At 47.5% G+C, this 16,463-nt stretch overlaps 1 protein-coding gene across 12 annotated transcripts in view; it reads right to left on the bottom strand.

Annotated features, from left to right (window-relative positions):
* LOC131398511 (zinc finger protein 184-like) overlaps nucleotides 1-16,463 on the bottom strand; it is a 40,690-nt gene continuing 24,227 nt past the window's right edge. The window contains exons 1-4 of one of the 12 annotated variants that reach the window (XR_009216908.1): nucleotides 15,593-16,423; nucleotides 12,761-12,924; nucleotides 11,756-11,907; nucleotides 10,333-10,541 (exon numbers count right to left, since the gene is read on the bottom strand). Coding sequence is in view for 7 of the 12 variants with exons in the window: in XM_058532122.1 (XP_058388105.1) it covers nucleotides 10,348-10,541; nucleotides 11,756-11,907; nucleotides 12,761-12,840; nucleotides 15,593-15,721 (555 nt within the window). In the remaining 5 variants the exon portion in view is untranslated. Of the gene's footprint in view, nucleotides 316-10,332; nucleotides 10,542-11,755; nucleotides 11,908-12,562; nucleotides 13,875-15,592; nucleotides 16,424-16,463 lie in introns of those variants that run through there. The other 11 variants (XR_009216907.1, XM_058532123.1, XM_058532126.1 and 8 more) reach the window with 11 other exon arrangements.

Below are 16,463 nucleotides of genomic sequence, written 5' to 3' on the forward strand. Positions count from 1 at the left end.
GAAATATTTATTAATTCATTAAGATAACAATATGCCCAATACATGTTGTATTAGTTTCCTAGGGCTGATGTAATAAAGTAACACAAACTGAATGGTTTAAACAATAGAAACTTATTGTCTGATAGTTCTAGAGGCTGGAAGTCAGATTAAGGTGTCAGCAGGGCTGGTTCCTTCTGAGGATTATGAGGAAGAGTCTGTTCCGTGACTCTCCCACAGCTTCTGATGGTTTACTACCAATCTTGGTCAGTTCTTCGCCAATCCCTGCTTCATCTTCATGTGGCATTCTTCCTGCGTGTGTGTCTCTCTAAATTTCCCCTTTTTATAAGGACACAGTAATATTGGATTACGGATCATCCTAATGACTTCATTTTAATTTGATTACCTCTGTAAAGATCCTATCTCCAAGTAAGGTCACATTTTCACATACTAGGCATTAAGACTTCAACATAAGAATTGGGGGGGGGGCACACAACCCATAACACATGTTAACATAAATAACATTGTTTTTAACAGAATAGAAACCCTACATTTTCAAAAGAAAAGAAAAGTAATGAAAAGAATGGCACTATTTTACAATATTTGCAAATCTCTTTAATGTAATAGAAGACAGCTGGATTCTCATATCTGCTTCAACTTTCAATCTGTTGTGATATCACACATCATATAGATTCTGGAAAACTACGTTGGACACTCATGAGAGTATTCTTATGAAAATATATATTTTTTATCCTGTGGACCTCCTAAAAGGGTCTTGAAGAATCCCAAAGGTCCGTACACCACACTTTACTTTGAAAATCACTGCTCTAATGTACATGTAACTGGAGTCCTGGAAAGAGAGGAAAGAATGGAGAAGAATAATTATCTGAAGAGATAGCAGCCATATTTTTTCCCCAAAATTGAGGAAAGATATCAACCCCAAAATCCAAGAAACTCAGTGAACCCCAGAAAGAGTAAACACAAAGAAGATCATACCTCATCAAACTAATGAAAACAAAAGATGAAAAGGAACAATAACAATGACAAAAAGACACATTCCATTCAGGGTAACAATAAAAAGAATTATGACTAATTTCTCATCAGAAACAACGGCAGCCAGAAGACAACTAAATGAAGTCTTCAAAGTGCTGTAAGAAAAAAACCCTGTCAACTAAGAATCACGTTCAGCAAAAATTATTATTTAAAAATAAAAGGCAAAATATATAGGGATATTTCAGAAAATCAAAACCTGCGAGAATTCATTAAAAGCAATAACAGAAATGCCAAAGGAAGTTCTTTTGGCTGGAGGAAAAAGATCTCAGATAAAAGTCCGGATCTTCAGGAAGGAATGGAGATTACAAAAAGGGTAAATTTGTGAGCACGTGCAAAATACTATTTTTCTTTTAAAAAAATCTATAAATTGTTTAAGGCAAAAATATAATAAAATATTGTAGGGCTTCTAACATATGCAGAAATAAAATCAATGACAACAATAGCATAAAAGGAAGTAAACCAAATTTTACTGTAATACAACTTTTTTTTTTTTTTTTTTGGTGAGGAAGATCAGCCCTGAGCTAACACCCATGCTAATCCTCCTCTTTTTGCTGAGGAAGACTGGCTCTGAGCTAACATCCATCGCCAATCCTCCTCCTTTTTTCCCCCAAAGCGCCAGTAGATAGTTGTATGTCACAGTTGCACATCCTTCTAGTTGCTGTATGTGGGACACGGCCTCAGCATGGCCGGAGAAGCGGTGCGTCGGTGCGCGCCCGGGATCCGAACCTGGGCCACCAGTAGCGGAGCGCACACACTTAACCACTAAGCCACGGGGCCAGCCTATAACTTAATTTTCTTTAAAGTAATATAATATTAATTTAAGGTATATTGTGATAAACTAAAAATGCATATTATAATGCAACTGCTGAAAAATATACAAGAGGCATAGTTAAAAAGCCAACAGATGAGATAAAATAGAATACTAAAAATTACTTGATTAATCCAAAAGAAGGTATAAAAGGTGAAGCAAAGGGAATAAAGAAGATAAGGGACAAAGAGGTAACAAATAGCAAGATAGTAGACATAAAGCCAACCATTCCGATAATTACATTAAAATTAGTGGACTAAACACGCTATCTAAAAGGCAGAGACTATTTGACTGCATTAAAAAAGGAAAACAAGATACAACTATATACTCTTTACAACAGATGCCCTCTAAATATAAAGGCACAGAGACATGGAAAGGAAAAGGATGAAAAAAAGATATCTTGTGAGAAACACTTGTCACAAGAAAGCTGGAGCGGCTATTAATATCAGACAAAGTAGACCTAAAGACAAAGAGTACTACCAGATATTAAGAAGGACATTTAATGATAAAAGACCCACTGCCTCCTGAGGACACAGTAATCCTAAATGTTTATACAGTATACTTAATAATACAGCTCCAAAATACATTAAATAAAAATTGACATAAGTAAAAGAAGAAATAGACAAGTCTGTGAATGTTTGGAGGAGACTTGAACAATTCTCTCTCAATAATTGACAGAACTAGCAGACCAAAAACATAAGAATACAGAAGAATTAAATAATACTGTTGATCAACTTGACCTAACTGACATGTATAGAGCACCATACCAAACAACTGCAGAATACACATTCTTTTCAAGTTTTATATTATATAATATCACATTATATTATATTATATATTATATGTAAGACATCAAGATGGATAATCTAATACATTATACTCATGCTGGCCTGTTAAACAAGTTTAATAATCTCAAAAGGATTTAGATCATACAGAATATGTTCTCAGACCACAATGGAATTAAATTAGAAATCAAAGGGGGCCGGCCCGGTGGCGCAAGCGGTTAAGTGCGCGCGCTCCGCTGCGGCGGCCCGGGGTTCGCTGGTTCGGATCCCGGGCGCACACCAACGCACTGCTTGGCAAGCCATGCTGTGGCGGCGTCCCATATAAAGTGGAGGAAGATGGGCACAGATGTTAGCCCAGGGCCGTCTTCCTCAGCAAAAAAAGAGGAGGATTGGCGGATGTTAGCACAGGGCTGATCTCCTCACAAAAAAAAAAAAAATTAGAAATCAAAGCAAAAAATATAACTGAAGTATCCCCAAATATTTGGAAATTAAATACCCTTATAAATAACCATATGTCAAAGAAGAAATCATAAGGGAAATCAGAAAATATTTTTAAGTGAATGATAAAAATACATTTCAAAATCAAATTTCAAAATTTAGATGCTGCTAAAACAGTGCTTAGAGGAAAATTTATAGCTTAAATTCATATATTTGAAAAGAAAAAAGGTAAAAAACCATAATTTAAGCTGCTAACTAAAAATAACAAAAATTAAACCCAAAGAAAGTAAAAGAAAAGAAAAAATTTAAGAACTGAAATCAATGAAATAGAAAACAGATGAATAATGAAAATCAACAAAGCCAAAAGTTGAATATCTGAAAAGATGAATATAATTGATAAGTCCCCGTAAAACTGATCAAGAAAGAGAGAGGGCCGGCCCCATGGCTTAGCGGTTAAGTGCGCGCGCTCCGCTACTGGCGGCCCAGGTTCGGATCCCGGGCGCGCACCGAGGCACCACTTCTCCGGCCATGCTGAGGCCGCGTCCCACATACAGCAACTAGAAGGACGTGCAGCTATGACATACAACTATCTACTGGGGCTTTGGGGAAAATAAATAAATAAATAAATAAATAAAATTATAAAAAAGAAAAGAAAGAGAGAAAATACAAATTACCAATATAAAGAGTAAAAGGAGAGATACCTTTAAATACTTCTGTCATTAAAAGGATAATAAGAGAGTATTATTAGCAAAGTCAACAAAGTGCCAACTATTTGACAACTTAGATAAAATGCATAATTCCTTGAAAAATGTAATTTACCAGGATTGACACAAGAAGAAAAAAAAATCTGAATAGCCCTATAACTGAAAAAGAAAGAGAAGGGAAAGGGAGGGGAGGGGAGGGGAGGGAAGGGGAGGGAAAGAAAGACAGAAAGAAAGAAAGAAAGAAGCCCAAGAATTTAAAACTTTCTTAAAATTAAAATTTCAGACAGGTGCCGTAGCAGTTAAGTTTGCACGCTCCGCTTCTGTGGCCTGGGGTTCGCCAGTTCAGATCCTGGGTGCGGACCTATGCGTTGCTCATCAAGCCATGCTGAGGCAGCGTCCCACATAGAGCAACTAGAAGCATGTACAACTATGACACAAAGGTATCCACTGGGGCTTTGGGGAGAAAAAAGTTGGAAGTTTGGCAACAGACGTTAGCTCAGGGACAATCTTCCTCAAAAAATAAATAAATAAATAAAATAAAATTTCAGGCTCAGGTAGTGAATTCCACTAAACATTTAAGGAAGAAATAATGCCAATTTTACACAAAATATTCGATAAAATAAAAGGGGAGGGAACACTTTCTAGCTATTTTTCAGAGGCTTAAATAATCCTAATGCCAAAACCTGTCAAGGATATTACAATGAAAGAAAATTAGAGAACACAGATAGAAGAACACAGATGCAAAAGTCTTAAACAAAATATTAGCAAATCCAATCCAGCAATACTTAAAAAAGCATAATATATCACGACCAAGTGAAGTTTATCCAAGGAATGCAAAGTTGGTTTAATATTTGAAAATCAATCAATTTAATTAGCCTAATTAACAGAATGATTTAAAACGTCCTCAGCAGATCCTAGAAAAACATTTGATAAAATAACACATTTTTCTAATGAACAGAAATCGACAAGCTCATTCTAAAATTTTAATAGAAAAGCAAAGGACCAAGAATAGTTGGGATAATTTGGAAGAAGAATAAAGTTGAAGGAGTTACACTATCTGATTGGAAGACTTAATATAAAGCTGCAGCAATTAGGACAGTGTGGTATTTGCATAAGATAGACAAATAGATAAAAGAACAAAATAGAAAGCCTAGACAAGACCCACACATATAGAGTTAGTTAATATACCACAAAGGTGCTGATGGACTGTGATGGTGACAGGAAAGTCTAGTCAACAAATCATGTTGGAAAAACCACATAATCGTATGAGAAAAATAAAAAAGAATTTTGACTCCCCTACCTCACAACCACACAAAAATTAATTTGAGATGGATCAGAGACCTTAATTATATTAAGGTTCTATCTTTTATAAAGATAGAACCATAAAGCACCATTTTGTCCTGAATAAAACAGAATATCTTTACAATCTTGGACTAGACAAAGATTTCTTAGGCAGTACACAAAGGGCACCAACCATAAAAGGAAAAACTAATGAGGACTTCATCAGACACAAAACTTATGCTCATTAAAATATCGTATTAAAAAAACTAAAACACTGAGTGTTGGCAAGGATCCGAGCTCATTCTCTCTTTCCTGGATGTTTGTGGCATGGCCAAGTGTTATGAGAGGTTCGGGGATTCGATCGGAGACGTAAAAGACACTTTCCACTCCAAACAAATGGACTGAAGGTATATTTTATTATATAGAGGATAGTAAAGGCGACAGTCTGCAAGCAGATCCAAATAGGTCAAATATTAAGAGGGAAAAATATTAAGAGGGAAAAAACATCAGCCCGACTGGAAAGGGAAAACACCCACATCGGCTGAAGAGAAATGACACAAATCAACTGGAAAGAGAAACACCAGGTTGACCGAAAAGAGAACACATCAAATCACTTACTACACATCAAATCAATTACTTCACATCAAATCAGTTACTCACAACATCCACGCTCCACTGCCGGGAGAGCCCTGTCAATCGACGTGGCTGGGCAGGGATCACTCGTCCTGGGCAAGGCGTCCCTTCCACAGGTGGAACTCTCATCAGGTCTCAGTTTCCAGCAGTTTTTATACCATCAGTAATTTTCAGAGTAAGCAATTACAGAGTTTGCAGAGCAAGCATTTAGTGTTTCCATGCACAAAATGGTTATCAGTGGCGTACGCGCACTGAGCCCCTTGGCTAACGTCCCAGCCCAGTAGTTGTGTACATGCATTGTTCTCTCTGGTTATCGTCTCAGCCCGGCACAGATGGCCAGTCCATTCCGGGCTACGATGCTCCAAGAGCCTTGAAATGTTACAACTTGCAACTCTCTCCGTGGGAGAAAGGCCAGTTCCCATCACGCAGAAAGCAGCTTTTATATTTCTTTTTGTGCTGGTGGCTGTAGGTCAATGGAGCGGCCAAACATGGCTGTACTCATGTCAAGACACCAAGGCAGACCCCTCTCAGCTAGAACTTTGGCCATGGTGGGTATAGACATCTATCCCTGGGTTATGCTCTTGAATAATGAGAATGTGGGGGACTGTGCGCATATAAGGTCCCATTTATTTTCTTGTAGTAAGGTATTCCTCTACTAAACATGTTATATCTGCAGTGTGCATGCTACTGATATGTGTCCATGAGCTCCTTGTACCTCACTTGGCACCCAGCTTGAGGCCCACAACACTCAACCTGGTCTCATCACAGATAGAGGGTGACGGAGGCCAGAAGGTGGGACAGGCTGGCTGGGTTTATAGAACAGAAAGCACTCACTGCCCAGAAGGCCAAACCCATGCTATTAACCCCACAGGTGTGCACTTGGGCCCTCTGAGCTGAGCAGCCCAGTGCTCTGCCCAACTCCTATGGACGCTGGGTTCTGTCAGGCCAGGTGCACTCTGAGAGCTGGAGCTGGTGTCACAAGATGTACGCGCCTTGCTGACGCCCACAGATGCATGCTGCATTGGGCTGGGCCTCGGGAAAACCCACCTCCTCAGCCTCCTGACCTGCGTGCAGGGCACAGAAAATGCAGAGGTGAGGCACAGTAGTTTCCACGCTGGCTCAGTTATCAGCCCAGTGGCTAACTGGGAGCCCCACAGAAAAAGGCAAGAGGAACTCTCAACAGAGTTCAAAAACCACAGACACCTGGGTGAGAGGAACGTGATGGCCACTTTCTGGGTAACAAGGCAGCCAGTCAATGCACAGCTCTCCATTACTTTACTCCCAATCAAAACCAATTTGCACTTTCTGTTTTACATAACCATTTACCTAAAGTATTTTCTTCACCTCAAATCCTTTTCCATTGTTGTCCATATACAAAACTCAGTAAAAATAGTTACACTTCAACCAAAGGTGTTTAGGGTTTTTTTATTGTTAATTCATAAGTGATTATGTGAAAAAGTTGGTGTAATGAGGATCTGCTACTAGTAATGCAAGTGTGCTTAGAATACTACCTAGCTGTAACCTGCACTTTTTAATGCGAATCTGATTAACATTAGAAGACAGAAAATCTTTCTCTGACAAACCTGGTTTCTAATGCCCTGTGTATTGTAAGAACTAAAATTTCACGTGCTGCCTGGACATCTTTGAGCCTCACAGGACCCTCAAGGCCTAACTGTGAATTCCCCTGCTCTTGACAGATATGCCCCCTACCCAACAGGAAAGGCTGTAATCCAGGTAGTTTCCCTATCAGCTGGACCAGCATTCCATCTAGTCCTTAATCTAATGGTTCTCACCTAACCCTGCTAGCCCATGAATTATTCAAACAAGACAATCACATCTTCCCATGGGAACCAGGGGGCACCTCACCCTCTTGCTACTACAAAGCCTGCCTCCCACAACCCCTAGTGGTTTACTCTGCTCCCTGGTGCAACCCACGAGTGATTTTGCATGGTGTCCTTCCCTGGGGTTGGAGCATATGTGACAAATAAACTTCTTTCAATCATCTGGCCAGTGTTGGGTGTCATGTCCTTGGGCAACAGGACAACACGATGTCTCTGGCATCTAGACTTAGACAAAAACTTTGTGAAATAACAGCCTGTCCACTGCTGTACTGTGTGACTCTGGGCAGGTCACATCACCTCTCTGAGACTCAGTTTCCTTGTGTGCAGGACGGGAACTGACACCACAGGGGACTGTGGGGTTTCAGGAGCTAATCTGTGAAAAGAGCCTGGCACAAGCTGAGTGCTGGACGAGTCACAGCTGTTGGAGTTAATATTGTCACCACAATGTCAACGAGCCCAGTAAACACTCCTGTCTCCACTCACCTTCTGGAAAGTGAGAAGGACTGGCCAGATAGCCTCTCTGTCTTGTCCACACCAAGACTCTTGGAATCAGAGGTGGGGGCCGTGTTGGTGGGTGCAGAGCAGCCCCCAGCAGAGGAGAAGGAAACTGACAAAGTGTCACCACGACGTTTGGAAGAGAGGGTTGTAAAGGGGGGACAAAGGCTGGCAGAGAAGGTGACCCGCATGTGTGGTGTCCCAGCAGGGGAGGGCAGACGAGGTCCCCTCACCAGGACCAGGGCTCCCGAGTGCCCAGGCCCGAGTGCTAACAGAGGAGGAGGCCCCTCCTCCCCCAGGCCTCCCCGGGTCCTGGGTCTCCAGGCCCTGTGGGCTCAGAGGCACATCTTCCATGTTCTGCTCCGTCTCCTCTGTGTCAGCTAAGGGCACGGCCTCCACTGTTCCCAAGTCCCCAGTGTGCAGGATGCCAGGGCAGTGGACGGCTCTGTGCCAGAGCACAGCCAGGCATCCTCCACAGCCCTGGGCCACACGTCAGGTCAGCAGCAGGGCCCACGTCCCTCTGACACCAGGGCCTCGGGTTTCTGGCTCTGCAGGATTACTAGTCTCATGTGGAGACAGAGGCTCAGAGAGGCACAGTGACTGCCCAGGGTCACACAGCCAGTGCGAGTCTCCTAGGACCAGCAATAAGTCTGGCAAGGACGTCTCCTGCTGTCTGTCATCACTACCACCATCTGACACTCACACTCCTTTTTCTACTATTCTATCTCCTTGGGTCAAAGAATCTCATCCCTAAGGCTTTCAGACCACACATTTAGTGAGATAGTAATTCTTTCACTGTCAAACAATCCTACTTCTTACTTCTTGGAAGTTACCTAATTCTAGAGTTCGATATTTGCTGTACTCCTCCTTCAGCTATATACGTGAAGTATTTTGTGGTCACCAGAAATCGTGCGATTTTTCACTGTGGTGAGAACACTTAACACAGCTTGCCCCTCGTAGCAAACACTGAAGCGCGTGCCATGTCCTGTGAACTACAGCGCAGCGCTGTGGGCAGCTCTCTAGATCGTTCATCTCACACAACCGCACCCTTCTGCTGCTGACCAGCGACTCCCCGGCCCCTCCCCGGCCCCTGGCACCCACCATTCTACTCTCTGTTTCTGTGAGGTCGACATTTGTCTTCTTCCTTTTTCAGCTTTACTGGGGTGGAAGTGACAATATAACTTACAACCTGATGATCTGATACACTGTGTGCGGACTCCCCCCATCAAGTTAATTAACACATCCAGCACCTCACATATTATGATTTCTCTTTTTGGTGAGAACACTGAAGTTCTCCTCTCTTAGCAAATTTCAGTTACACAAGGCAGTGTTATCACCTAGAGTAGGTTTAACCATGTTAGAGCCCTCAGCTAAGTGGAATCACGCAGTACTCGTCCCTCTGTGACTGGCGTATTTCACTTAGCACCATCTAGCAATCCCACTTGTGGGTGCACATCCAAAAGAATCGAAACCAGGATCTCACAGAGATCTCTGAGCTCCCGTGCTGACTGCAGCGTTACTCACAACAGCCAAGACATGGAAACCACTCAGTGTCCATCGACAGGTGAACGGATAAAGAAAATGTGGGAGAGGCCGGCCCTGTGGCGTAGTGGTTGAGTTCAGGGCGCTCCAGTTTGGCAGCCTAGGTTCACATGTTCAGATCCCAGGCCTGGACCTACACCACTCGTCAGTCATTCTGTGGTGGCAACCCACATACAAAGTGGAAGAAGACTGACACAGATGTTAGCTCAGGGCAAATCTTCCTCAGCAAAAAAAAAAAAAGAAAGAAAGAAAATGTGGGCTATCCATACCATGGAATATTATTCGGCCTGAAAAGAGAAGGATATCTTGCCATACGCGACAACATGAATACATTTATTTTAAAGTGACGGGAGACTTCTGGTTGGGCCAAGATGGAGGGAGCCCACACAACCTCTCTCTCTCTCAGGTGACAAATGAAACTCTGCACACAGGACAAGAAGCATGTCCTTGACAACTCTAAGCATTAAACAACTCCAGCCAGACAGGGACGGGAATCCCACACTGAAGAACCACCTGTGGCGGGGTGATCGTGGGGGGCTGTTCCCTCCTCCGTCTCCCAGCGCACCCAGGGCAGGAGAAGCCCAGCAGCGCTGACACTGAAAACTCTGGGGTCAACCCCTTATTCCTAACCCGGCTACTGGGAAAGGGGGGCCTTGTGTGTCCAGGAGTGAGGGGCCACCCCCATTTGTTCTGTTTTTCTCTCCCCAGTTACAGTCTCCCCTGCAGCCTCAGCGCTGGCAGAGGCACCCAAGCCCTGAGAAGTTCCCTGCGTCTCTGGACAAGGGAGCAGGTCAAGAGACCCCGGGGGTCTGAAGAGTGTGGGGGAACCCCCGTTCTTTTCTTCTTTCTTTTCTCTGCTGTTTCACCGGAAAGGTCGACCGAGTCCTGTGGATCTGCATGACGTCACAGGGCGAAAACACTCTGAGGAACACGTCAGAGGAGCCGTGAAGCCTGAGAACGTGGGAGAACCCTGAAGAGGAGAGAGCTAGAGAAGGGGCTATTTCAGTCTGTGGATGAACCAACATAGTCCTGGGCTCCCCCTGAGCCACAGGCACAGAACAGACCCAAAGAGGCAGAGCAGAGGCCTGGAAACTGAAATACCATATAACCCCACTCTCCCCCAGATTAACCCCTGAGCGGGACCTCAGCGTGTGGACACAGACGGCACAGTGACGTCACCACAACTGCCCTGAGATGGGACAGCGGCCGACAGGAGGCAAGTACAACACGCAGCTCGACCTCCACTGCATCGATGCTTCATCAGCCGACAGAGAAAGGACATGGAAGCATCTGCAGAGGATTCTAACAGGAACCAGTCTCACCACATAAGAAGCAAACCGTCCAGGACACCATCCAAAATCACACAACAAAACACGCAAAGAAGTAGGAAAATCTGACCAATTCTCAAGGGAAAAGACACCCAACAGACCCAGCCCTGAAATACCCCACATGCAGGAACGAGCAGACAGAGCCTCCAGTATAACCACGCTCAGTGAGGGAAAGGGAGAAACTCTGGGAACTAATGGACAGAAACACCTTCTCAGCAGAGATAAAAACTATGAAAAAGAAGCAAATGGAAATTTTAGAAGGTAACATACAATATTCAAAATCAAAAATTCACTGGATGGGCTCAATAATGGAGGAAATGGAGGAGAATGGAGGAAACAGGAAAGAGAAAACTTATAGATCAATAGAAACGGCAAATCTAAAGAAGAAAGAGAATAAATGATTGAACGAAAATTACAAGACCCTCGGAGATGTGTGGAACAATATGGAAAGTTCTAACTTGTGAGCCAGGTGAGTGTCTGAGGGAAAAGTGGAAGAGGTCGGTGCAGAAGGAAATATATGAGGAAAAGAATGGTGGAAAACGTCACAGATTTATAACACACAGACCTAAGCACAGAACGCCTCACCCTGACACAGAATCAGCCTCATAAAAAAGCCAAGAGGAAGAAAAGTCTTGCAAGCAGTCAGGGAAAACGACGTGTCACATGTGAGAGAACCAGTTTGAGGGGCCGTGATTACTCCTCAGAAAACACAGAGGCAGGAGAGACGGAGTCGCGTCTCTGAAGCGCTGAAGGAGAAGGTCAACCCAGGACACGACGGGGAGCAAAGACGGCCTTCAGGGTCAAAAGCCCAACAAAACCAAACCCAAAACTCAGGCTGACGGAGCTGAGAGAAAACGAAGCGACTCCTCACCAGACGACGGGCCACAGACTCTCTGTGAGAGGAGCTCCCGCAGGCCGAGGCGAAGCCGGGGCGCCAGGGACGGGGAGGAGCGACAGACGTGGTGGTCTCCGGGTAAGGCGGAGGCCTCTTTTTCTCCTCTGCAATTCTTGATACACGTATGACTTTGAATGAGAGAAGGACACCGCAGTGTGAGAGGGTGACATTCTAGTCATATAAAGGTGGCCCATATGACAACTGTGACAGCGTGGGAGGTGAAGAATCCACATGGCCGTAGGGCCTCTACGTTTTATTTCACTGTAAAATGTTCTGTCTAGTTAGACTGTGAAATAATTCATACACGCGGTGTTATTCCCAGGACAACTAACATCATACAAACTCACTCAAGAAAAACTGGAAAACCTCAGTAGTCCCATAGGAGGGACTTTGAATAAGGCAGCGAGAACATTCACACACAGGCTCCTGTGAGGACGTAAGTTGTGATTCCTCTGGGTTCACCGCCTAGGAGGGGGTCTGTTGGGTCATATGTTAAGTATGTCCCGCCCCAGGTCCTCGTGCGTCCTCTGCACACGCGACCTTCCCTCCAGAATCTTCGCGCACATCCATTCTTCCCCCACATTCCAAAGCTGCATCCTAGCAATAGGCCACACAGTGCCCACTTGGCCTCTGGTTGAGTTGGGACCTGACGGAGAAAGCTCAGAGCCCCGCTCTCTGTTGGGGGACAGACCTCACCCACGCGCACTATGGGCGGTTCCCAGGGCAGGCTGTGCCCCCCACCCCCACCCCGGGCACCTGGGGGCCAGCACCTGCCAAGAGGGCTCGGCCGCCTCCAGCCCCCTCACCGCGTCCACCGACTTCCCTTGGCTGGCCGGGGTCACCAGCTGTCCACACCCCGCCATCCACTCGCAGGCCGCCCTACAGGAATCCAGTGACTCCACACTCGCGATTTCTCATCACAACTCCCAGACGATGGGCCGTGATCCGGAAGACCCTGTGCTCCTTTCTGGGGGTCCTCACCTCCATCTGCAGGCCTGGCCATCAGAGGAAGGCTCTACTATCCGGTCACACCTCCGAGATGTCCTGCAGCTCGGCATCTGCTGTGGGCAAAGTCACCCTCGGGTGGTCCAGGAGCAGGGAGTCACCCCGATGCCTCCCACAACACGCAGGTGTGCCCAGGACTCCTGCAGGGAGAAGATGGGAGACAGCAGGGGAGAGACGGCCAAGCAGGAGGAAGACCCTCCAGTCATAGAGAGGCAGGACGGTCAGGAAAGGGGCTCTGACAACCTTGGGGGCATCGTCTGCATTCAGGCCCCTGGGGGTCCAGGGAGGCCTCTGTTCCTTCGTGCCCAGGCCTGGGCCTCTGCAGAGAAACCTCCACATCACAAGGTCAGAAGATAGAGGCGTCCAGGAATCTCAGACCTCGTGTATGCGCTCCTGTCTGAAACGAAACGCCATCACCAGCTCACAGAGCCCCAGTGAGGGGTCCCGCCAGGGCAGAGGAGGAGGGGTGCGGCCACATCCCACAGCTGGCTGCCCCAGAGGTCAGCGAAGACGGTGAGCGAGGAGGGCCCTGGGGCTCCCTCTGCAGCCTCCATGCTTTCCCAGAGGAAGACCCAGCCTGGAAAGGATGCAGAGGCAACAAGAGGGCAGACACAAACCCAGAGGAACTGCTCACCCACATCTGACAGTTCCAGGCCCTGAAAACCAAAGATTCCTCTCCTGCCACACAGGCGAGGGGACCCTCTGAGGCTGCCACCACCCGCCGACGTGGGTTTCCGAGTCACCGTGGAAGACCTAGACTCGGAGGAGGAGGCAGCATTCTGGGCCATCAACAGTGCACGGCAGGGTGACACTGAGGCCATCTGGGACTGTGGGACCACAGAGCCTTCCTGTCCTGTCCCCGTGCCTGCTGCAGGGACCGCCCTTCCACAGCTGTCCCTCCAGCCCCCAGCATGGCTCCACAGCAGGAGAAACGGAGGAAGACCCAAGATCCCCTGGCCTCCTCCCCAGTATCAGGCAGGGCTGACCTGTCACCTAGGCCCCCAAACCCCTCCCTCCCTGCAGCTCCCAGCACCTCCAGAGTGGAGTCCCCCTCCCCCATGGGAACAGACCCTCCTGTCTCCCCCTCACAGTGCCCCCTTCCCACCACGATCCTAGTGCGCCTCCCTCCACCGGCCTGCCAATCACTTCTGCTGTCAGTTCAAGCCCCTCAACCAGCACATCTGCAGGCCTGGCTCCCCAGCCAGCTTCTGACACTGAGGTCACCCCCATGGACACCACTCCACCTCTGCAGCCTCTCCTCTTGGGGTCTCCCCCTGGCTCCGATGGGAACATCCTCCCAACTGCCCAGGCCCTTCCGATTCCCCCAGTGACAGCATGGCCTCAGTCACCGCCAGCCTGTCTGCACTGAGGCTCTGCGGCCCCACCCCAACTCTCAACCTTCCCGTGAACCTTGGAGCCACTGCCCAGCCCACATCTGGGGCCCCTTCTGGGCAGCAGCATGGAGCCACCACCTCACACAGCTGTCTCCAGGATGGAACACTGGCAGCTCCAGCCCCAGCCTGGGCCCCAACCTCTGCTCCAGGCTGGCCAGCCTTGGGCAGGACCACACGGGGAGCTGTTGGCAGTTGACTACCCACACCTTCTACCTGGGGCACCCATACCAGCACCTGGTCAGCCTTTGCTGCCACCCCAGCTGTGGTCCCCTCTGGCACAGCCCATGTCTCTGGCTTTGGAGCTGCCACCTACATGCCCAGCGCCCTGACCAATGCTGTGACCAATGCTGGGCCCAGCACCAGGCAGCAACAATCAACATCTGGCAGCACAAGCCGAGCGCCCTTCAGGCTGTGGGTCTCGGTAGCACATACAGGCTTTGGGAGCAGGAAAGCTGTCTCAGATCTGATTTCTGCCTTTGCAGCACTCAGCATCACAACACAGACAGGTGGGGCCCTGAGCGCCACACACAGTTATGGGGGAGCTCGGGCCTGAACACCTGGGCCCCCCTCCCCAGAGCGCCCCCATGGTGACTACAGGACCCAGCATTAGGAAGAACCCTGGGTTTGGAGGCACTTCTGCCCCTTCCTTAAGTCTCATCCCCAGGGGCCCGCCCAGGAAGAGACGCCTTACTTCCACCTGAGGCCCCAGCACCACCGCCAGCAAGGTGCCTTTAGGGGCGTGTCTGTCCCCACCTCCACTCCGAGCAGCCCCACCTCTGCCAGGCACAGGAGGAGCAGCCTTCCCGTTTGGGCCCCTTTATCCCGTTCCAGTGGTCAGTCCTGAAGACAGCAGACGGCACTTGGCCACTTTCCTTCCAGTCCTGGAGCAGCGGGGACACCCCCTGCCACCTAGACTGTTCCCTTCTCCCCGTCTGTCTCCCAGAACCCTCGTGTCTTCCCCACAACTTAGAATAAAGCCTTGTTCCGGTTCCTTCGCATACGTCTCCTGTGTCTGTCTCTGGAGATCAGTGTGGAAGAGCCCTGACCATGTGAGTGGTGGTGACATAGGAGGCCAGACCTAACTGTTCACAGGTTCCTGCGGCCCAGCTAATGGCTGTGGAGAGAACACAACCTGACGGCTACAAGGACTGACACCTAAATATGAAAGGCATGCTCTGAGTTGAAACAATGCAGCCCAGGATAAAAGGGGCCCAGGGGAGGGACAGACAGGGAGACTCATCCTTGCCGATGGAATTGCTGCTTCCTCCCCACCCCCGACCTGGAGCCGGCTGGTCATCCCTAGTGGACACCAGGAGTCCACACTCTACAGATTTAGTCTTTTCTAATGGAGCAGTTTATTTTTGGACTATTTGCTTTTAAAGTCCTAGGTGAATCACCTACACACACGTCTCACCTGGAGAGTCTGGGCCTGGCATCCAAGCTTCTGGGCCTGAACAAATGGGAGCTTTAATTCTCGGATGGGACACAGCCCTGAGCAATTTGTGACACCTTGCTTTAACAAAGCAAGACTCCCTGAAGACATCTCTTCCCTTTTCCAAAAGGAGGAATGAAAGGGAAGGTTTTACAAAGGAAATAAGCTAAAATTACTTCATTTTAATTATAAAGATTAAAAGAGTTCCAGTTTGTGGTCCAATATGTATGGAGCTTAGAGATCATCACTCCTGTTGTCACAACAAGAGAAAAGCTGAACAAACTGAAATTCAACAACTCTTCTTAAACCCATCAGAGAATGAGGTCACAGGACAAACTCTCACCACCAGCAGTGGAGAGCCAGGTACACACAGAGTCACAGCATGAGGGAGCAGGGGCCTCTGCGGGAGCCGGGATCTGGGGAGCAAAACTGAAACGTAAGGAGTGAACTTCTGGAGGCTCAGTGTGGACCAGCGGAGAGTTAATATCCCCAGGGGACCAGACTTATGGGGGCCTCCACACTTGCATGAGCTTTCCCTCCAGCAGCCCCACCACAGTCTCGGGGTGAAGATCAAAGAAAACTCCTTCACGCTTCCAGCAGGGAGAGAAGAAAAGCAACCATTCTGAAACACACCCAGCGCAGCCTGTTGTCCACAAGAAAGCCTTCCCTCCAGGGAAACGGTTTTACCAGAGCCACCATCTTGGCTTCTACCAGAGCTTCACTGGCCTGGGGGAAAAGGAATACCCTAACCTAGTCCCTCTAGCTTTCCATGGGGAGGAAGGGAAATACCCAACTCCAGCTCCCTCCAGCATTCTCTCACTTAACAGGAAAAAAAATCCGAGAAGGACTTGTA

The sequence above is a fragment of the Diceros bicornis genome, chromosome 35 (genome assembly GCF_020826845.1).
Source record: "Diceros bicornis minor isolate mBicDic1 chromosome 35, mDicBic1.mat.cur, whole genome shotgun sequence".
Taxonomy (NCBI): domain Eukaryota; kingdom Metazoa; phylum Chordata; class Mammalia; order Perissodactyla; family Rhinocerotidae; genus Diceros; species Diceros bicornis.